Source organism: Melozone crissalis, unplaced genomic scaffold, assembly GCF_028551555.1.
Source record: "Melozone crissalis strain CALT ecotype California unplaced genomic scaffold, PUWL_Pcris_2 ptg000023l_1, whole genome shotgun sequence".
Lineage (NCBI taxonomy): Eukaryota > Metazoa > Chordata > Aves > Passeriformes > Passerellidae > Melozone > Melozone crissalis.
The window spans coordinates 14476442-14498025 of NW_026535801.1; the positions used below are offsets into that span (position 1 = coordinate 14476442).

Sequence of the window (21584 nt, forward strand, 5' to 3'; positions counted from 1 at the left end):
CCCAGAGAGAGATTTATTCTCTGCTATGATCTCCTGAATATCTTATACCCACACAAAAGATGGATGCTGGCAGGCAGAGCTGGCAGTAGGAATTTCAGCAGAAGTAAATTGTTTAGTACTTACAATGCAGCATAATAGCTATAATTTCATTTGAACTGTTGCCATTAATAGAGTACAAGCCAAGACCTGGGCATTCATCACTGTGCAGCCACTGAGAATCCCTCTGTGCACGCTTCACCACAGATGCAGGTAGCTCAGTCCTGAAGTGTTACTGTACCTGAGAGAGTGACAAGCCAGGCCTGGCACTTTCTCTCACTACTGAAAGACACAGGTGGATATCAACTGCTGAGGAGTTTCCCATCAGTATTTAACAGGTGTTTTCACAGCTATTCCCATCCTCTGCCAAAAGGCAAACTAGCAATTTCAACACATATGCATTGGAAAATGTTTAAAAGGAAACTAAAATAAAGTACACAGATATGCAAATATGTGCATATATACACTGCACATTAGTTGGGCAGGAAGAATGTTTTTCTGCAGCATGTTCCTCTGAAATGTTGCATCTCCTACATATGAAGGCATAGAAATTCAAATACCTTAAATACTTGGCTAAAGGTATCACATCAGCAGGTAACTGTTCTTCACCTAGAGTTTTGGTGAAGCAAATATTAAAATGGTTTCACTTAAGTGCTATGATTAAAACAAACTACAGGTTGTTTTCTTAGTCTAAAAAAAAGTATACAACCTGAATTCTATTCTATGCTGTTTATATATGCCCTGAATGGAAGCTCAGGATCAGCATACATGCCATAAAGGCAATTTCAGAAAAATTGCCTTGAGTACAGCAAAGACAACTTTTGCTGTGCTTCCTTTCTACTCAGAAACTGCAGATTTGGCTGTCTCTGACAGGTTAAACGAATTTACCACCCTGCAGGCAGCCCCAAGGGTCTATATGGGAACTCAGACACTGAAGAGGTGAAAAAGCCATTAGCTCTCTCCAGAGGAATTATTTATTAGATGCATGTGTCTCAGCACTGCTAATCAACCATGATAGACATTCTTTCTGCCAAACTTCCTGAGGTGTAAACATCTGCAAAGTCTGAAAAAATACTATATACTTCACACCTCTGTCCTACCTACAGGAGGGGAAAATGGGCACTGAACTGCACATGCAGGACAGGCTGTTCTACCAGCAGCCCACAGGTCAGCTCATGACTGATCCTGTGCATGAAAACTGTGAGGGCTGCTGTGGGCAAAGAAGAGCAGGTGTGGTAAGTGAAGTGGCATATAAAAAGAAAAGGTCTTTGTTCTTACAATAATAGAGAGCATAGCAAGCAAACAATTAGTAAATAGAAAAATGGAGACATGAAGCATCACAGAGAAAAGGACAAACATGAAGGCTGACAAAGGCCTATCAAAAGTACAGTATTTTGTGCCTCCATTGGGTGATATGTGTAAGGATTAATACACTCAATTATTGAATCTACTTGCATACTACAACAGCCACATGACAAAGATTGGAAGCAAACTCAGAGCAATCAGTCACCATTATAATTTATAATATGTCACAGAAGACTTCTTGGATCTTCTTGAGAGTAGGAATAAAGTGGTGATTTCTATTTTAAGTGGGGAAAAACAGGTCATGTACACCATTATTTCTTATAACAAAAAGCAAGTCCATTTCCCAGTTTTGGTCATGCATATGTCTGAATTCTGACTACAATATGGACTAATTTCCATGCTCTCCCATAATGCTCATGTAGCATTTTGGATGAAGATGAAAGCCTGCCTACAACCTTATGTATTAACTTTAGTTACTTGGTTAAATAAGTATTTCTGGGCAAAAGTACCAGCATGCCCTTTTGGTTACTGTAACTATCCCCACAATGTGAATAATGCCTGTAAAACTCTTCTGGGCAAGCTAATCTCTCATCTGCAGAAACCACTGGAGAGAACACAGGCCACCTGAGGAGAAGAGCACAGATTTTTCTCCACAGTGCTGACAGTAATTATTCATGTTTCTCAACAATAATTACCAAATTTAAAACTTTCTTCTGCCTGACCACTTCTCTCTAGTGGATCCCTGCTTTTTCATCAGTTATCAATAATCATAATAAAGCTGTGCCTGTGCAAACAAACCTTAGCAATCAAGGTCCACATATCCAGATTTTCTGAGCACAGCCATTTTCCTCTAGTTCTGTAGGCATTTTTTGGAAATTATCTGCCTCATATGAGAAAAGCAGAGCACTAGTTTCTTCTTATGCACATGCATTTCAAAGATCTTATCCAGTATTTCTTCAGCAGAGTACCTAGTAGAGAACAGAAGTGAGAAGGCTCCATTAGCCCACCTAATTAAGTTTTAGTGTCAGCATGGACCTGAACAGCTCAAAATCGGACTGAGAAAATCTGTCTCCACGAACTGAAACAAACAGTTGAGTGAAGGAGCTAGAGATGTTTTCCTAAAAAATTTTGCTTCATTAGCAGAAGGATTGCGAAAGTTTCCACTCCGATCATAGCCTTAGGGCATGCTCGCAGAGAAAAAAAAAAAAAATAAAATCTGGAAAACATCCTACAACAATATGTCCAGAATTCAAACCAGGCGAAAGAGGATGTGCTTGGGAAAACGCCGAAGTGAACACCTGAGTATTTCTGTTCTGACACAGACTCCGAACCGCGCCGCACTGCACCACCTGCTGGTGACCAAATATTGGAATTTTTCCCTAATCTGAGAAAAAAAGCTGTAACAGCATCAAAAATAACTTTCATACAAAAACGTCGGGAGAGTTAGGATTTAAAAAAAAAAAAAAAACCAAAACTGTTTCAATCAAAAACCTAAACCACCAAAAATTTAATTAATCTCTGCTATTCATATAAACTTGAAAAAGCCATTCTGAAGTATTCTGCTAGTTTCTAGCTTGCTACACTAACAAATAGCCTTAATGTCACCATAGTTCCTTGTTGAATTTTCCGACAAGAAGAAACCAGTCAATAGTTTGATTACTTGATTAAGCAATTAGTGCTTAATTAACTCTTCTTTCTTGAGTGCCTCCGCTAACAGGAGACCGGTTTTGTGTTTGGCAGTTTTGTAGGCTTTCATACAAGTGTTTTTAAGTAGACTAGGAAAATAGAATAACAGAAAAAATATGTGAAATATCAAAATTCTAGAAAAAGGAAACTTAAATGCTCAGAAAGAAACCAAAGGCTCGGTTTCCTTGCTTTGTTTGCCTTGTAAAATACAAGAGTTCTCACCAGCACACGTGGAAGCTTTTCTTCCAACTCAGCAGAACTAGTGTATCCAAACCCAGTATTTCAAAGCTATCTTTTTATTTACTTTTTCTCATACAACCAGCGCCTTTAGGAAGCACATACCTTCCGGTTTGGAAATTAACTGCCCCACGTGGAGCACTAGATCCTTTCTGTAATTTCCACAGCCCCACACCCCGCGGTGTCGTTGCCCCATCCCGAGGCCCCCTCACAGCTCCCGGCTCAGGCACGGCACGGCACGGCACGGCACGGCACGGCACGGCACGGCACGGCACGGCACGGCACGGCACGGCACGGCACGGCACGGCACGGCACGGCACGGCACGGCACGGCACGGCACGGCACGGCCCCGCGGGCAGCGCGAGCGCCCCTGCGCCCTCGCGGCTCCACGCGCTTCCCGCCGCCGCCTTTTGAACAGCCTCGTGACGTCATCGCGGGGCGGGCACACGCGCTACGCCCCCTGCCGGGTCCCGCCCGGGGGGCCCATGGGCGGGGCCGATGGGCGGGGCCGGGCCCGTGCGCGGGGGCGGGGCTGGGGCGGTGCGCAGGCGCGGCGCGCGGGCGGGCGGCGCGCGGAGCGGCGCTCCCATGAGCCGGCGCTGCCGCTCGGCCGCCGCCGTGCTGCTGCGGGGGCTCGCCGGCCCCGCCGCGCTGTGCCTGGGCAGCGCCATGAGCCTCTGCGGGGCGCCGGCCGCCTGCGCCGCGGGGCCTGCGGGCGGCGGCGGCGGCAGCGGCGGGGGGTTCTCCGCGGCGCGGCTGAGCCCGCCGTGGCTGCGGCTGCCTGAGGTGCCGGGCGCTGAGCCGCACCGCACCAACGAGCTGCTGCTGCTGGTGCCGCCAGCCCCGCGCGACCCGGCCCCGGCGCCGCAGCACCACGTCGTGTACTTCCCGGGGGACGTGCAGGTACGGAGCGCGGCGCGATGGGGGCCCGGGCGGCGGAGCGGGAGCGGGGAAGCGGCGCCGGAAGGGCTGTGCGGGTGGGCAGTGTCCGGCTCCCGCCGCGGCCGTCGGAGCATCTCCCTGCCCCGCACGGTCGGGCACGGGGAGCGGGAACGGGCCCTTCGGAAACCTCGGCTGGAGCAGTAGGGGAGGGGAGGAGAGGAGATTCGTCCTCAAAGAATCGCTTAGGTTGGAGATCATCGAGTCCAGCCTATGACCAACACCACCACACCAGCTACCCTGGCGCTGCGTGCCATGTCCGGTCTTTCCTTCAACACCTCCAGGGACTGGGACTCCACCACCTCCTGGGCAATCCACCCTGTCTGTGAAGCGTGCTTCCTAATGTCCAACCTAAACTTCCCCTGGCACAACCTAAAACTGTGTCCTCTTGTCGGCTGAAAGAAGACGCTGACCCCGTCTGGCTACAGGTCCTTTCAGGGACTTAGAGCGAGCAGCAAGGGCTCCCCCTGAGCCTGCTCTTCTCCAGGCTGAGCACACCCAGCTGCTGCTCACAGGACTTGTGCTCCAGCCCCGTCACCAGCCCCACTGCCCTTCTCTGGGCTCGCTCCAGCCCTGTAGCGCTGCCTGAGGGTGACAGTGACAGGGATGGCAGTGTCTGGAAGCGTGGCAGGGAGTGTCAATGCCCGGTTATTCTCCCCAGGCAGAGCACCGTGCAGGTGTATGGACATCCCAGACCCTGCCCTTTGGGAATTCGACAGGCACTGACACTTTCTCAGCCTGTCCTGAGAAGGCACCTGTGGTCTCTAGAGTTGGCAAGAAATTGCAGAGACTGAAGTGCTGTCCCCGAGCATGTGGTTATGTGTTATCTCTAACATAACATGTTCTGGTAGCCTGCTAATCTCTATTGTCATTACTGCTTCTCAAAAGCAGGGGTAGTGCCTTCTTCTTCAAGGGAAAATGGCTTTCCCTTCTGCCAGGTGAAGATGCAGAATTTTGTGTGTTTTTATTTTAAGGATTGGGACAGCCAGTGAAGACTTGTCTGTTTGCCATTCTTGCATATGGCTTCATTATTCCTTAGTAAAATAAACGAACTGGTATTCTTTGCCATTAAGATTTCAGACATGAGGTTCATTCAAGACCTGGGGTTTAATTTCTTTCCAAAAATGCCCTCTATGGATGTGAATAAGGCAGCAAAAATTTCCTACAGCTGAATGAGAGGGGATATTTTTGTTTCTGTATAAAAATCCGTAAAACTTGCTACGAAGTTTTAAGTCTCTTTTTGTTTTGTAGTAAGATAATCAGTATTTCTGTAGGTAGAGATAATACAGTAAAATTATGTATTCTGTGTCATACTAAGTTGAATAATACTTTAATTTTCTTTTGATGTGAAGTCAACAAAAATTATTAATATTTTCATGTGCTGACTTTATTGTATTGATCTTGGGGGTATTAAAAATATGTTGTAAAAAATATTAAAGTAAGTAAGTCAAAATATACCAGTTTCTTTTATGTGTTTCTTGTTGTGCAAACTTAGAAAGTAGGAGCTTCTAATGCATGGGGGTTTTTTACAGTCCTTTCTGTAAAAAAGTACTCCTTTCTCCTTTATAAATAGGAGTACATTGAAGCTGAATCTTTTCACAATGTAGTAATGCATATTTTCTATTTTTTTAATTTTTCAGAACTATCATGACATCATGTCTTGCCACCCAGAAAACTTTCAGTGGGAGCACTGGAGTTTTGAAAATGTTGCTACCATACTGGCTCGCCGGTTCCCCAATAGCTTTATTTGGGTCATAAAATGTTCTCGAATGCACCTGCACAAATTCAGCTGTTATGACAATTTTGTGACAAGTAACATGTTTGGAGCACCAGAGCACAGCACTGACTTTGGAGCTTTCAAGCATCTCCATGCTTTGCTGGTTAATGCATTCAGACTCTCTCAGAATATTCTGCTGTCCCAGAAAAGTGTGCACGGTGTCAGCAAGGATGCAAAAATAGCTGCTTGTAAATCACAGCCACAGTCTGTTCCTACAACAAATGGCTGCTCCTCCAAAGAAAGGGAGAGAGATTGTGAATGCTCTAATAATTCTGCTGTCAACGTCATGCTCCCCTCTGCTGTAGGTGCAGCATCCTTTACTTTGATTGGCTTCAGTAAAGGCTGTGTTGTTTTGAACCAGCTGCTTTATGAGCTGAAGGAAGCCAAAAAAGACAAGAATACAGATGCCTTCTTAAAAAACATAAAAGCAATTTACTGGCTGGATGGTGGTCACTCGGGAGGAAGCAACACTTGGGTTACTCACCCTGAAATGCTGAAAGAACTTGCAGAGACAGGAATTAAAGTTCATGCTCACGTTACACCTTACCAAGTGTTTGACACAATGAGGTCATGGATTGGGAGAGAGCATGAGAAATTTGTACACATACTTGAAGAATTTGGTGTGGAAATAAATGATCAACTGCATTTTGCTGATGAAGTTCCCTCCTTAGACAACCACTTCAGAGTTCATGAAGTATTTTGAGACTGTATGTATATGAACAATATATTCTTTGTAGAAGCACTTTTAACACTGTAAATGTTGTCATCTAGATTTTCAGCTTTGAGCAGATGCTTTCTAAACAGAATACTAAATCAGTTCTGTGTTGCTAATAGATGCTATATATAAATTTCTGTAGCATAAAAAGGCTTATTGGGACCCCATAACTATAACAGATGTTGTTTTTTGATTCCTGGGAAAAAAGTGTTATGAAGAACAATCCTATGCATGTTTTTTTGTTAAATGTGAATATTTATTCCTGAACTGTTGGAAGAATTTTTGGTCCTGGATGTCTAATATATACTGCATTTAATGGGACTATAAAGTACTTGGGAATTTCAGATGTGTAGATACTCCAGTTGAGTGCTTCCAGGGCTAAAATTATTGCTCTTTGTCAATAACAGATGTAAGGTTAGTTTTTTGGCTTAAGGAAATTGATTGTAAGAGGAATGTTAGTTATATATTTTGTGGAGACTTGTTTTATTAGGTAATTAAATCTTCCAGTTTTGTAACATTTTTCCTGTTTGAAACAAAGTCACAAATACTCACCTTTGGAATAATAGTGCCAATACATTTCTCTTCCTTATGCACGCCTTGCCATTTCTGTCACTCTGAAGTTTGATTAATGAATTGTGTAGTATCTGCTAGTGAACAGCCATTTCACCTGGGGGCTTGAAAATTGTGATGTAGCTATGTTAAGTAACCAGGAATGTTGATTAGGGTGTAGCTTGTTCGTGCTTTAAGATGCCTTGCTGTTGCTCTGCTAACTTCTGTAAGGACCAGCAGTAATACCTTTGTTATCACATCAAGGGTGACATCCCTACCTTGGGATGGCAAGGTTGTACTTGGTAATTGCTGCATTGATGTTGCTCTTAATCAAGCCATAAGCACATAATCTATTACAAGTTGCATTAAAAAAATTCAGACTGTCTTGAGTGTAGCTCTTTCAAAATGCCTCAGTTTTAAAATCTATTATCTTCTTTAAATGTACTGCAGTAGTTGCTTCTAGAGCCATCCAAAAACCTTATTTTTGGAGCCTAATATTTTCCTACAGAAAAAAGCCCCTCTAAATAGAAAGCCAGCCAGATTTGATACAAAAGATGTCATCTGGTTCAGACACCAAACCTGAGTGTACTTAAGAAAGAAATACTGGAAGATGGACAATGATGGTATTAATGGAACTTTTCTACTGTTGCAAGTAATTTCCCATTTAGTTACAAAGCTTAAAATCATCCTTTAAGATAACTGCAACTATTAACAATGAACGAGTAACTCCAAATGGTTTTGGATTTCCTGGAAGTATAGGAATACAAAAGCAAGTTAGCAAACCTCTGTGAAGATTACACAAACAATTGTGGCTAAGTTCTGAAAAAAGGCATTTTATTAAATTTTGCTTCTATGTTTGATGGCTTAGTAACATCTCTGCCCTGGTCCTTGTTTCCCGTGACTCTTACACTGTGGAAAGGAAGTTTCTTCTATTGGCATCATTAAAACTTAAAAGGTTCCCTGTAGACAACTTTTGGCAGAAATTGTGCACATCAGTGATCACTGAATAATGAGAAAAGTGTGTTGTACTCCTAAGAAAATTTTCTTAACACTGAAAAGATTAAGGGTGATGGAAAGGATTATGCACACAGTGTGCACCTTACAATTTGAAAGAGAACTCTATCACTAATAATTAGATTAATGTACCTAGTTCATCAAAAGAAATCTGTTTTAATTGATGGAGAAAAGTGCAATATGCAAACAAACTCTAAAAAACCTGAAATTTAGTTCCATCTGCTTTTTTATTTTAGCCTGTTTCTTGGAGATTTCATTCAATCCTATTTGTTGATTACCACCTTAATAGGCTTATAACAACTTCTTAATTTGTTTCAAGGAACATTTTTTCCCTTTATGGTCCTTTTGATAATATTTGCAGCATATGTGAGGAATTTTTCTGTAAAGGAAATATGGGTCACCTAAAGGAGTGGTTTTAATAGAAAGCCTGCAAATGTATTGAAATATATTTAACCATCCCCTTACAAAATAGTATTTTAAAAAGTAAAGCAACAAAACCCCCAGAACTTTCTATTGCTTTTGCTCCCTCAGTTTCAGACTGACTAGGCTAAGTTGGGTGTGCTAAGACTTGCCCAATCTAATAACACTGCAGATCACAGACCATTTCTAAACAATTCTGTGCCTGCCAAAACATCAGAACTACGTTGCTGCAAGCTTTTGGAAATAGCTATTAAAATATTGACATTGTCTTCAAAAGTTTCTGGATGGCTGTCCTGTTAAAATAATACTAACCTGTTTGATGGAGGCTGCCTACAATAACTGTTAAATAGGCTCAAGTGTTGCCGCATTACTTTGAAGAATAGGCACTTTGTTGTAAAACTAATCTTGTTATGAGACCTCGTGTTGTGGAGGGAAAACTGACTGGTTGTTTTTCATTCTTTAAACAGCTGTAGTACTCTGTTGGAATGTGCCTCTGTCATTCATTACAATGCATGCTAAAAATAAATTTTGCAAACTATGTAGAAAATAAACTATTTCTAATGGGTGAAACCACTTTGATGTGAGCATAAAACCATTAAACAAGGAATGTGCAGTTTTGTGGATTAAGTTTTAGCAGGTGTTTGTGGAGACCTAGTTTAAAAAATCAGATTTATTTGATGACTTGTCTTCAAGGAGGCTTTGTATTTGTGTAGTCAGCATCCATAATTTTAAAACAGCTTTCTGGCATCTCACAAACACAGGAAAGCTGGCATGAAGCAGTCAAGGGTGGGACATTTCTGTGTTAGGATAAAATGGGTCATAGTTTGCATATGCCCATTTTTCAACATTAACTGTAAAGGCAGTTTTTAATAAGCTTAGATGTAAGTGCCTAAAGTTAGGTGGCTCTCCTGCTAATAGTGCTGTAGTTCAAGACACTTCTGTTTTCTAATGGAGTGAGCAACTTTACACAGTCCATAGTACAACCTAGTAATGATTGGTGTTCTTGTATTACATCCTTATTTCTGGTACATTTTGAGACATGCTAACATGTACTAAACTGTAAACTGCTAAATTCTTTTAAAGCAAGGCTTGATTCTATGAACTTGTCCAGATGACTGAAATAATTTTATTTTATATGAATCTAAAATACTAAGAAGTTTGATAAACTTCTTTCCAACTGGGACTGATTTAGTCAGATCTCTGCAAATGCAAAAGTTGGCAGCATGAAGATAAAATTTACACTTGAGTGTTGAGGGGGCTTGAGAATACCAAGCTGACACCTCCCTTTTGTGAATGGAGACCCAAGGAATGGCAGGAGGCACACAATCAGCACAGTAATTCTCTGTACCAGTACCTTGAGAGGCTGCTGGCAATTAGAATGATGGCTGTGCAGGCACAATGCTGGAACACAGCTTTGTTGAGCCCTGCAGGCTCTCTGAACCTCTCAATTCAGTCCTAACACACAAAGAATATGCTCCGTTCACCTCTGCAATTCAGACTGGGCCCTCGACATTACCAAGCCAACAAAGCCAAGAGGTTACCCCAGCCTAACAGGCAGAGAGATTCTGTCTCAGCAGTATGCACAAGCAATCCTTGTTCCTTTCTGAACAAAAATTTTGGGAGACCTATTTGTGATCCCAAATTGAAATTCTACCCTCAGAACGTACAATGATGCCGGTCAGAATCGCTTGGCTGGTTCCATTCATGCTTATTCATTGAGGTGGCCGGGTGCCCATTCACATGGTACCAGACTATTTTCACTGTGCTGAACTGCCAAGAAGAACAGGTTTAGAAGAATAATCTGCACAGTGTTCAAGCTCCTGCTCTTCTGAAGAAAGCTTTTTTCCAGCACTTTTTTAACACTACACATTTATTTTGTCTAAGAGCTTTTGACAAGTTACAATTCTCAAAAAACATTGCTAAAAGTAACAGACTAAGTCAGATAAATGCTGCATTCCCCAAACAGCACAAGTAGTAACATCAGAGGTGTTTCAAAGAGACAATGCCTAGCCTATCCTTTTTGTCAGATCCCCACCTTTATTTCATAGGGCTTTTGTAAGCACTACAATCTGATGAAAAAGTAACCTACAATGCCTAAACAGCAGATTCCATCCCAAAAGGTGCTATGCAAACCCCCTTTCATATGATAACAAAACAGCCCCAACAGGTTTTGTGTCTACTCCACAACTATGAACTCCACTGCAGATACCAGGACTGTGTCTGAATGGATTTGTGGGCTCATTAGTGCCAAGTGTTTCACAGCTGCAGGAACAGCAATGCTGTCTGACTGCACTGAGGCAGTGACAAAGATATTCCCCCCAGTGACACATTACTGAGCTAGGAAAAGGGTAAATCATTTACATTGCACTCAAGCTGCTGCACAATTCTAAGTGGAATCTGGCATGGCTAGTTTTTGCTTTTTTTCTCATATCCACTCTGTCTCACTACAAGGGGGAGAAGAGACTCCCTACACTAATTGCCAGGTTATCACTTAAAAAGAAACCATGACCATTACAGCCACCACCAATGGCTTGCTTGGACCTCCTCAGAAACCACTATGGCTTTGCTAAAATTTAATGAGGCTGCATTCACAAATACGTGCAGTTACTTCTAAGCATACATGCTGTCAGCCCACATACCAAAACTTTTGTTCGGAAAAATTTAAGTAGAGCGTTCCAAAAAAGTACAGTTATAAGTAGAGGCACTGCAAATGTCTGTCTCATTGTAGAAAAGAGACCCTCTCCAGATCAAGCAGACTGTGACTGCACATGAAAAACTAGGAAGAAAATCTACAAGAGGAATTTTGTTATAAAAGAATGTTTATTGACAGTTTTTATTGGTCTCACAGAAAGTGGATGTAAGTACAGATGGAGAGTTTCCATACTAACATACAATTTTCTACTTGCAAGGGACCTTGCTGAATTGCAGTGTGTTGCTTTATCCATAATCATTCCTGTAGGCCTTTTCTTGGATACGTAACACCATTCTCCGAGCATAAAAATCCCTGTATTCCTCAGGTAGTTCTTCAAGTGTTTTCAAGGCTCTGTCCAAGATCTGTATAGCTCTAGAGGCTGCCATGGGATCTTTATTTCCATAAGTGTCAGTCTTATCATAGGACTCAGCAGGAAGGTGCTTCCAAAAGACATTCAGTGCCACTCCAAATTCCTCAGAAATTACATTATGGAACCACAAAGCTGTAGAAAGAACAGTGCCTAAAATAAAAATTACTGTCCAAAACCTCCATGTGACTCCAAGCAAGTGTAAGAATTGCCCAAACTAAATCTAGTTAAGGAAAAGCCTCAACTACTGTATTTTTCTTTATTTATAAACATCCATATGAATGTATTGCATTGTACCAAATTTAAGAAGTTTTTCAGGACATTTATGCTGATCCATAACTTCTCATAAAAGTAACCATTGCTGAAGCACAGAGGTACTCAAATGTAAGCAAAAGATAAGCATAGGGTGAAAGAAAGACACCTTCCCTTGCTCTCCTCCACTCTCAATGCAGGTATCTATTTTCACTTAGTCCCTAACCTTGCACATGCTGTCCAGGCATTAATGTAAACCACCAGCATCCGCCAGCTCACCCAGGCAAAGTTGCTAATCTTCTCATAATGAAGGCATGAGGTTTTTCAGCTGAATCATCATGATTGTGGTAAGGAAGCCAAGACATCTTTGCTTCATTGAGTACATTTAAATAATCAGTTTAATATGGTATATTTAGGATATTTGAATTTTAAGCTAAAAGTCTGAATGCTGTGTTTATAACATCTTATTTGCCTGTAGGTGCTGAAGACATAGAAAAGTTCATTCTGAGAAATAAACATGAAGTTTCTTCCAGGTTAGGAAGAGGGACTGCTTCTACCTTCTTCATAATAACCACACACATTCCTCCAAAAACATCTTATTTTTCAGTGATATGCACTGCAGGATGCTGACAAAGCACCATTCTCTGGACTCAAAAACCCCAAAGCTCCTCAGTCAGTCTTAAGAGAGCTGAATGTGACTCAAGTTTGACTCTGCTCACCCACTGGCAAAGACAAACGAGTATCTGGACTTCATAAACAGAAAACAGGGATGCTGACATCAGCAGCAGTGTGACATATAACTGTCTAACTGTAACCAAAAGTTTATTCAGGAAGAAACAAAGGTAAGTTCAAAATTAAGTAACAAGTCAAAGGCTAAGAAACTATTATAAAATAACTTCCTAAAAACCTACTACCTTCTTGTTTACTGACCTGTTTATATTGCCCAGATAATGTAAAAGTGACAGGATAAGTCATATCTGCTGCAAGCTCACAATGAGTTAAAATAAAATCAGTAACAAGGAGGAGTCAATAGGAGTAATTCAAATGCCTTTCCCTGACTACCAGAATTTGTCATGTCAGCCCAGGAAGCAGCTTTCTGCTTGTGCAGAAAAATTATTAAGACTTGTGTTTCCATTCCCCAAAGATGATTATTAATCTTTAGAAGGTCCAATAACTTTACCATCCGTAATTCTCATCAGACAATGTGCCTCAAGTGCCAGAGCTACAGAAGAACAGAAATATTATTTCACTCAAATTCTGTCACTAAAAAACTCAGGTCACTGAAGTAATTTCAGATTTCAGAAGGTAAGTTTATAGTATTAATCTATTAAGACACAAATTCAGGAGCATAGAGCATACACTTGAGGGAAAGCAAGATTTGTAGGTAGATATAATAATACTGTTTTTCAGGTTAATTGTACAGTTGGAAGAAGTAAATTAGTTTTGCCAACATTGGCTTTCAATGCTCCTACTTATAACAGAGAAATGCTTAAACAATCTCTTACCATCTCCAGAAATCATAAATTAGACAAAAGACTGTTTAATACCATGCCATGGTCAGGAACTATTTACTGCTTACCTGGAATAAATAACACATCTCCTGCTTCCAAAACACACTCATAGCGCTTGGCTTTCACAAAAAGGGGATATTTCTCCATGTCTGGGTTATCCACATCCAGTACCTCTGATTTAGTACCTAGGAAAATTTCAGTGAATAAATAGTCCCACTCTTCCAATAGTAACAAAGCATTATCATATTGCTGGAGATGGCAGTTCTTGAATCAAATTTAGTCCTGGTTTATTTCTCAAAACCAAGAAAACCTGATGGCAGCCCTCATTTGCTGAAGAGATGTTCTCCTCTTGTCTGTATTTGTTCTGTAACTGCAACCTTATTAACACTAAAAACCACTTTTCCTGACATCTAAAACACTATTTTGAACCCAGACAGAACATTTTACTCCTTCAGTTAGGTGTTGAAAATAATCAGGCAAAGCTGCTGTTTTTCTTAGCTTTGACTAAAGCACAAAGAATCAGAGCTAAAGGAACAAATTATATTCTTTTATAGCAAGTCATCTGTTAGTGATTATTTTCTACAGTGCAACACTTGTGAGTTGAAAAGCTAAGATCACCAAACTCCAATCTAGATACCTGTGACATGCATACCTGATAAATATAAATACGGTGCATCTCGAGGACTGTACAAAACAACTCTTTTTCTCCCTGTGACTTGGATCAAGAAGTTGTCCATCACCTGGGATGAGCATAATAATAGACATGTCAGCCAAAAGTTGATTGAATAAATATATTGACTGCAACTGATCTAATTATTAGCTTAAAAAAAGAGTATTAATAAAACCTTCACATGTTAAGAATTATCTTATACATAAATTTATTCAGAACTCACTGCACAGTGTTAGAAGACAACTTTATTTGGAATCTATTGCATTGGAGCCAGAAACCACTACAATCATTGCACAGTTGGCAGTGTATTGCACAACTAGAATTTATCCTAATCTGGCCATTAGAGTGAAAAAAAAAAAGGAAAGCAATGTTGAAGACAAAAGGGTTTAAAGTTACTGTATTTCAGATTTTCTACTGAAACTCAAAACAGTTTTAAAAAGGGAAACAAAATAAAACATCCTTTAATCTTGCAAATCTGGCATTTGACATAAACCCAGTTAAGATATTATGCCTAAGCAATGCAACATTTAAAACTCACCATACCACAGAATGTGGTTCATTTTACTGTTTCAAAATATGTGAAGTTTGTTATTATTCTCTAATCTTTGACAGAGATTTGCACCTTATTCTCTCAACTCTGTAATGCCATCTGCAACATTTCATGCTAAACCCATGTATTACCTACATCATAATGTGTCCATAACTGTAATCCAGCTGAGCTGATGCGGAAGACACTAGAGAAAAACTGTTCCTTCTCAAAATACTCTGGAATATGAACATCTTCTGCTAAAGTAGGAAACTGCTTCCTGATATCTGCAACATCCTGAAACAGAAAGGGCATAGAGAGAGAACCATCTATGCACATTTAAATGGGGGAGCACTTCGCATTCATTTCCAATCATATGAAACGGGGTTAGAACTTCAGCATTGGCAAAAACCTGAAATCAGCAATGTTTTTCAGCATTGACTTGCCAAATGCCATTAATAAGAACAGCCAGAGCCAGAGAGCTTCTCTTAACCATGGCTGCTAGGATTCACACTGCAGGAGCAATTGATCAGCATAAATCCTTTTACATTAGTTTACAACAAAAGCTAAAGAAAGGCAGTTTAGCAACGTACTCTTCAGTGGCCAGCTCAGCTCCCATGCAACAGCAACTATTCTAGACACATTAAATACTCTGACCTAAATCCAGTCAGATTCACAAACCATGTGACCCTAAGTAAGTTGTACGACAACAGACTTTAAAAAATATTTCTAAACTGCAATTTTACAGTATTAGAACTGTGATCTCCAGTAACTTACCTTCCTAACATCTTCACCCACTGATCGCAAATAGTACTTTTCATCCTGAAGTGAACACAAAAAGAGAATTGTTTGGGTTTTTTAAATAAGAATTACCAAAACAGATAAACAGAGAGCATGTATTTTCTCATTTATCTAATACAGAATTTCATTAAAATATGGTATAAATAAAGGGCATCTACAAATTCAACTACTTTGTTATACTGCCATTTACTGATCCCTGTAGAGGGATACAGGATGAGTAAATAAAGGTGGTATATAATGTAATCTTACCCCCTGAAGAGTTGCAGCTGGGTCAATTATTAGGATTAGGAGCAGGCCTAATTTTAATAGGCCACACCTGTAGCCAATAAGAAGAGTGGTATAAAAGAGTGGATTGGTGGGACCTGGAGTCATTTTGCTACTGTGAGGACAAGGAAGAGTCAGTACCTAGAGGAGCTGCCTACAAGAACCATCAAGGAGGTATGGAACTCTAGCAATATGGAACCCTTGCACTGTAATAACAATAGAACCTTTGTAATATAATGACAACAGATCCCTGCAGCTCATCTTGACAAAAGGGAAAAATAAATTAACTGAAAGGAGAAGAGTAAATAAAGTGTGGGGGGACTGGTTAACTGCTTCAGTATTGCTGTTACTGAACAGACTCAAAGTAAATGCTGATTATAATTTAAGTTCTTCAGTATATTGATGCAGAAAATTATTTTATTGCCTTCAAAGCTTACAGCAACCTATGCAGCATAAAAGGTAAAAAAGCATGTCTCCATTCAAAACTATTTGCTTCCTAATCACAGTTATCTGAAAAACACTTAGCCTGAACAATGATAAGTAGATATAACCCCACATTTGCTACTCACAAATCATGTTACAATATATCTGGATTTGTATTTTGATAGTCATCAAATTCTAAATGTCTTCATGACATTTTCTTGCAAATCACACAAATTATATTGTTGTTATTCTAAAGCAAGGTTTGATTTCTAAATTTCATACTGGAATTTTTGCTCATGTAAGCAGTTTTTGTTAAGAGAAACAGGATGACTGAAGTTAACCACACTGTAGACATGCAAAAAAACTACTGAGAATTACTTCTCATGTTTTTTCCTTTGGCATCCACACACAAGAAAGTTAAATTAAAGATCAAGTCTTTTTCTGAAGTAAGACTTTAAATTACAGTTCATCACTTTTCTCCAAATACCAGCAAAATAACCAACAGAAGAAACTGTGACACTAAGGAAATTACCTCAGTAAGAAAGTACTCCTCGTGCTTGACTTCAGCTGCTCTTCGCACAAATGCGTCAAAAGGCAGAGTTCTGAAATAGAAATATTTGAATTTATACCATGAGTCAGTGTAACAACACATGGTCTAAACTCTAGATTTATAATAAGCTCCCTTACCATATCAGGTGCAATGGAAGATGCAATAGGCTGCTCTCTTATTTTTTAAATTAATATGATGACTAATCAGTGTTTGCAGCAGGTGTTTGAAGAGTTCTCCCAAGACAGAAATCCTACACTTAGAAACTTCTCTGTTTCAGTGACTTGTTCCAGTATATATCCAAACAATCCTGTAGTAGCTGAGGCTGGAAGCACCCTTGGAGCTCCTCCAGCCCAAGCCCCTTGCAAAGAGCAGGGTTCACTACAGCAGCTTGCACAGGACAGCATCCAGTTCTGTTTCATGGATCTCCAAGGATGGAGACTCCATAATCTCTCTAGGAAACATGTTGCATTTGTTCCATTGTTTGAGTAACCTGACTGTAAAACAGTGTGTCTGTGTGTGTTGAAGGGGTTGACAGAATTTCCTGTATTTCAGCTTGTGCCCATGGCCTCTTGTCCTGTCACCATGGACCACAGAGGATCTGGCTCCGTCAACTGTTCATTCACTTTGTTAAGATCCCCCCTTGAGCTTAGGAGTTCTGAATGGTCTGAGTCACAGAACAAAACATTTTTCACAGTCAAATTAAGACTCAAACTGTGGCAATACTTGCTTAACTGTTTAGGTGTGTCATTTTTAGGCTTGTTTACTGTACATTTTTCTAAATTTGCAGAAAAGCTCAGCATCAATAAAACTCCCACAGGGAAGACGCACATATTTGTATCTATGCATTTTCTGCTATGAATTTGTGCAGGAATACAGGTAATTACCTTCATTTGTACATCTATAAAATTCAGTTATATGGATTTTTTTAAAATATATGCTTTCTCAGCTCCTCAAAACACAGGCATCTCAATATTTCAAATGTTTCTTTGCAGCTTTCCTTAAATGTACTAAACACAGCTTTAGAAGATTCAAGAAGAGTAACTGGGCATTAGAGCTGGTTCCTCTGAAGTCAGTAAGTGTGTTACATATTTATCTACATAATGGGGGCTTTTCATGCAGATTACAGATTTTGGTATCAATTGACAGCTGAATGGCAAACCAAACACAATCAGCAACAGGACATGCAATTCATTATTATGAATTCAATGTTACATTCATGCAGCTCACCATCTCACACTAAGTGTCACTGGATAATTAACTATTGCAAGTAAATATCATTTCACAGCAACCACCAAGTACCCAGGGTTAAGAAGAAACCATTTTCAAGCAAAATTTTTCTTGATCCTGTTATCTTTTTTACTAGAATGTGAACCTGCATCTGACAATACTTAAACCAGTTCTCGAAACATTTTAGGCTTGCTTGGAATAGGCAAATGCAAAACCCACTGAAGTCAATGGAAAACCAAACAAAACCCAATGCTCTGACTTCAGCCAAACTGTTCTATCATGTCTGCTGCTGAAGAAAGTGAGAGCACAGCTCTCACTACAGCTTAAACTAATGCATTTTGGTGCTACCACAGCTCTGCCCTTGCTATCTGCCCTCATCACCCCATCTCCCCCCTTACAGTAGCACTGGCACTCATCTGACCCCCCTGTGAACCTGCTTACAAAGCTAAAACAGCAGAAAACCATTCAGATTTCTGCTGCACATCACAACCTGGCTGGATGAGTTCCAGAACCAACACAAAAACAGGGCTAGGAGCATGCAACTCACAACAGAACTGCAGTACTACTGATGTTCATCAGTTTAAACTAATGGAACTGCATGTTGAGTCCTCAGAGTTTCTATTCTTTAGTTTCTACTTACTGTCCCTTCAGATTAGAATGAGGGGCTTGCTGTGGAAAAAGTCAAAGTTTCCTGAATTTCAAGTGAAGTATGTGAAAGTCCTGACACCTGCTTTAATGAAACACCATCAGAGCATCAGAGAGTCCATTTGGTTGTCTACAAACCTGCTAAAACTAAGACTCCAGAACAACTGTATGTGAACTCACAGCAAGGGATACTAAAAAAACCCAAAACAGAGCAGGGGGTATAAAGAATGGAGATAAGACAAAGTTATTCAAGTACTCCCTCATTTCAGAGATTCAATATTTCATTGTGCAGTGAGCAGAATGCATCATGGTTGTAATTGGTGTTTATTCCCTGAACAACAGGCTCCACTCAGACTTGTGGCTTGTTTACAGCATATGCTCCCACCTGCTTAAAAGTTTAACACACTGAGCACATCCTGTTCCCACCTGGGGAAAACAAAAACTGCTAAAATTAAGGCATTTACCCTTGAAGACAACCCAATGACTCAGACTAGATGAACTCTGAAGATATGTTCTGGCAGTTACATAAGAGAAGCTCCAGAGGAGATCAAGGTTTTTTGTGGCCCACATCAAGATTGAAGAGCTGGTGAAATGTCTGGTATCCAGTGGTCTGAGCATTCTGAAAGCTGCACATGCTAACTTTGAAAGGAGCTTGGATTTAACCAGTTACACCTTTTCTGGAGTGGAATACCATGGCTGGCACACACACACCAGCATTCAAAGGGCATCAGACACACAGTGAGTCAGAAATTGTCACTATTTAGTAACACTGAGAATGCACCACATAACTACAACAAATACCAGGCTATCAAGCATAGATATCAAGGGTGGTTTGGTTTGTTTTTAATTAATGTCTGCAAATGCTAGACTCAAATTTCCTAAAACAGTGCTCTGACAAAATAACTTTGCAACACTTCGTGACACCATTTTAAAGGTGCTGTTTGGCCCCTCATTTCACCCTCATTGTATTTATTCAGGCTGTAGAATTAACAGAAGAGGGAGAAACCCAGGACAACCCTTTGATACATAATGTAATGTTTTCACAAACTATCTTCCCATTCCCACCCTCAGCTCCAAACAGATGCACTGTATGTCTGTAAGTTACAAGCACATGCCTTTAAAATGTAAGAGACTTTGGAGTGAAGTACCTATACACAAAGTTCTTACTGAGGAAATCCATCTGTGGCACTGCAGAAACATGAATCTTTACTTCTTTAGATCCTTCAGCTTGGCTCAAGTAATCTATTGTCCATTTGGTGGTGCAAGTGCCCAGTTCCAGTCCTGTCAGCACTACTGGCTTTCTCTAAGGAACAACAACAACAACAAAATTCAGTGGTGAATTATCACAGCATCCAACAGAAAAAAAAAAAGAATGAATTTTTCAAATTACATGGAAGGAAATGTTTCTTTGTAAGTGTTGTAAATGTTTTTTACACAAGGTTACAACTAATCTGTTCACAAAAAATGTGAATCAAATGCTGAAAGTTGAAACAAAATGCAGCAAATTATGGAACTGTTTCTCTATTAACTACATGTTCTTTCCTAGTTGGGTAAGGAAGGATATGGAGAGGCAGAGACAATTATAGCCCACACTTTGTGCTGGGGCCATTTAGGAATCCATTCGGATGAAGGACTAGATTTAATCCTTCTAGCCGAGGCTTAGCACAAAACATGTAAAAGCCGACACAGTTAAGGCGCAGCCTGTGAGCTGTGGTGATGCTGTTATGTTCTCATGAGAGAAAGAAGTTCTTTCCACCTGTTCCAGGTTCCTCGCTGCTCACAACCACAAACAAGTTTGATCCAGCCCGCACACAAAAAGCAGGAAGACACTTTTGCTTTTAATTGGGACCTCGGAGGGTGGGAGGATAAAACAAGAGGTGAAAAAGCAACAAAACTAACGAGCACGCTTTTTAACCACTGCCAAACGCACTGGACTCTTACAGAGATCACCTGTCGGGTTGGACAGCTCAGACAGGACCTGCCTATAGAAGCTCCTTGCTCCTAAACTCCCTCAATAGATCAGGGCACCTTTCCGGGAACACACAAACGCAAACCCTGGGGTTGGCCTGCCCCAGCAGTGCCCGCTGAGGGGGAGTCTCCGGACACCGCCTGCCTTGCCCTGTGTCGCCGTGGAGGCCCGGCCGCCCCGTACCCGCGGGTAGATGTCCCGCAGGAAGCGCTCCCGTGTCACCCCGTCCAGCCGCTCCACGGCCTCCGCCCGCCGCTCCATGGCCCGGGCACCGCGTCCGCCCCGCCGCTTCCCCCGGAAAGAAGAGCCCGCGCAGAAGCGTTCCTGCCTCGCCCCCTGGGCAAGGGCCGGGACCCGCGGATCAAGGAATTGTCAGGGTTGGAAGGGATCTCTGGAGCACCGAGTCCAACCCCTGCCATGGCAGGGTCACCTGCAGCAGGTGACACAGGAACATGTCCAGGTGGGGTTTGAATGTCTCCAGATACAGAGACTCCATGGCTTCCCTGGGCAGCCAGTTCCAGTGTTCTGCCACCCTCAATGAAAGTAAGTTCTTTTTCAAGCTGAGGTGGAGCTTATTATGTTTTAGTTTACGGCCGTTACTCTTCGTCCTGTCACTGAGCACCACTGAGAAGTGTCTGGCACCATCTCTTGGCACCCGCCTTTGAGGTATTTCTGTGCATCCATGAGATCCGCTCACAATCTCCTCAGACTGAACAGGCCCAGCTCCCGCAGTCTCTCCTCACGAGCAGAGATGCTGCAGCCCCTGCCACATCGTTGTGCCATCCGCTGGCCTCTCCCCAGCTGCTCCTTGCCTCTTTGTACTGCGAAGCCCAGAACTGGACACCGCACCCAGACGCGATCCCAGCAGGGCCAGCAGAGGGGAGGCCGCCCCTCTCCGGCGGTGACCGGGGCTCGGGTCCCCTGACCCGGCGCGGCCGCAGCCGCCGGCAGCTGGGACCGCTCCGCCTGCGCCGGAACCAGCGGTGGCCGCAGCCGTGTTTCCGGGGAG

General features: G+C 41.6%; 2 protein-coding genes across 2 annotated transcripts; one reads left to right on the plus strand and one right to left on the minus strand.

Moving 5' to 3' along the window:
- The first annotated feature begins 3852 nt into the window (after window positions 1-3852).
- CUNH2orf69 (chromosome unknown C2orf69 homolog) lies at window positions 3853-9285 on the plus strand. The gene is made up of 2 exons (XM_054277838.1): window positions 3853-4167; window positions 5844-9285. The coding sequence occupies exons 1-2, from the start codon at window positions 3853-3855 to the stop codon at window positions 6681-6683; spliced, it is 1155 nt and encodes a 384-aa protein (XP_054133813.1). The 3' UTR covers window positions 6684-9285.
- Window positions 9286-11361: 2076 nt separating this feature from the next.
- Window positions 11362-21525, minus strand: TYW5 (tRNA-yW synthesizing protein 5). The gene is made up of 8 exons (XM_054278384.1): window positions 20759-21525; window positions 19755-19909; window positions 16717-16786; window positions 15474-15518; window positions 14856-14993; window positions 14153-14240; window positions 13569-13685; window positions 11362-11872 (listed from the first exon to the last, which is right to left on the minus strand). Exons 1-8 carry the CDS (start codon window positions 20834-20836, stop codon window positions 11616-11618), a joined length of 948 nt encoding a protein of 315 aa, XP_054134359.1. The 5' UTR covers window positions 20837-21525; the 3' UTR covers window positions 11362-11615.
- Between the last annotated feature and the right edge of the window lie 59 nt (window positions 21526-21584).

Bases quoted from the DNA above. Each gene is read 5' to 3' on its own strand.
- CUNH2orf69 (XM_054277838.1), top strand. From the start codon at position 3,853: ATGAGCCGGCGCTGCCGCTCGGCCGCCGCCGTGCTGCTGCGGGGGCTC. The intron at 4,168-5,843 runs GTACGGAGCGCG...TTAATTTTTCAG, and splicing joins ACTTCCCGGGGGACGTGCAG to AACTATCATGACATCATGTC.
- TYW5 (XM_054278384.1), bottom strand. From the start codon at position 20,836: ATGGAGCGGCGGGCGGAGGCCGTGGAGCGGCTGGACGGGGTGACACGG. The intron at 19,910-20,758 runs GTACGGGGCGGC...GTTGTTCCTTAG, and splicing joins TGCGGGACATCTACCCGCGG to AGAAAGCCAGTAGTGCTGAC. The intron at 15,519-16,716 runs GTAATTTCCTTA...TGTTCACTTCAG, and splicing joins AGGAGTACTTTCTTACTGAG to GATGAAAAGTACTATTTGCG.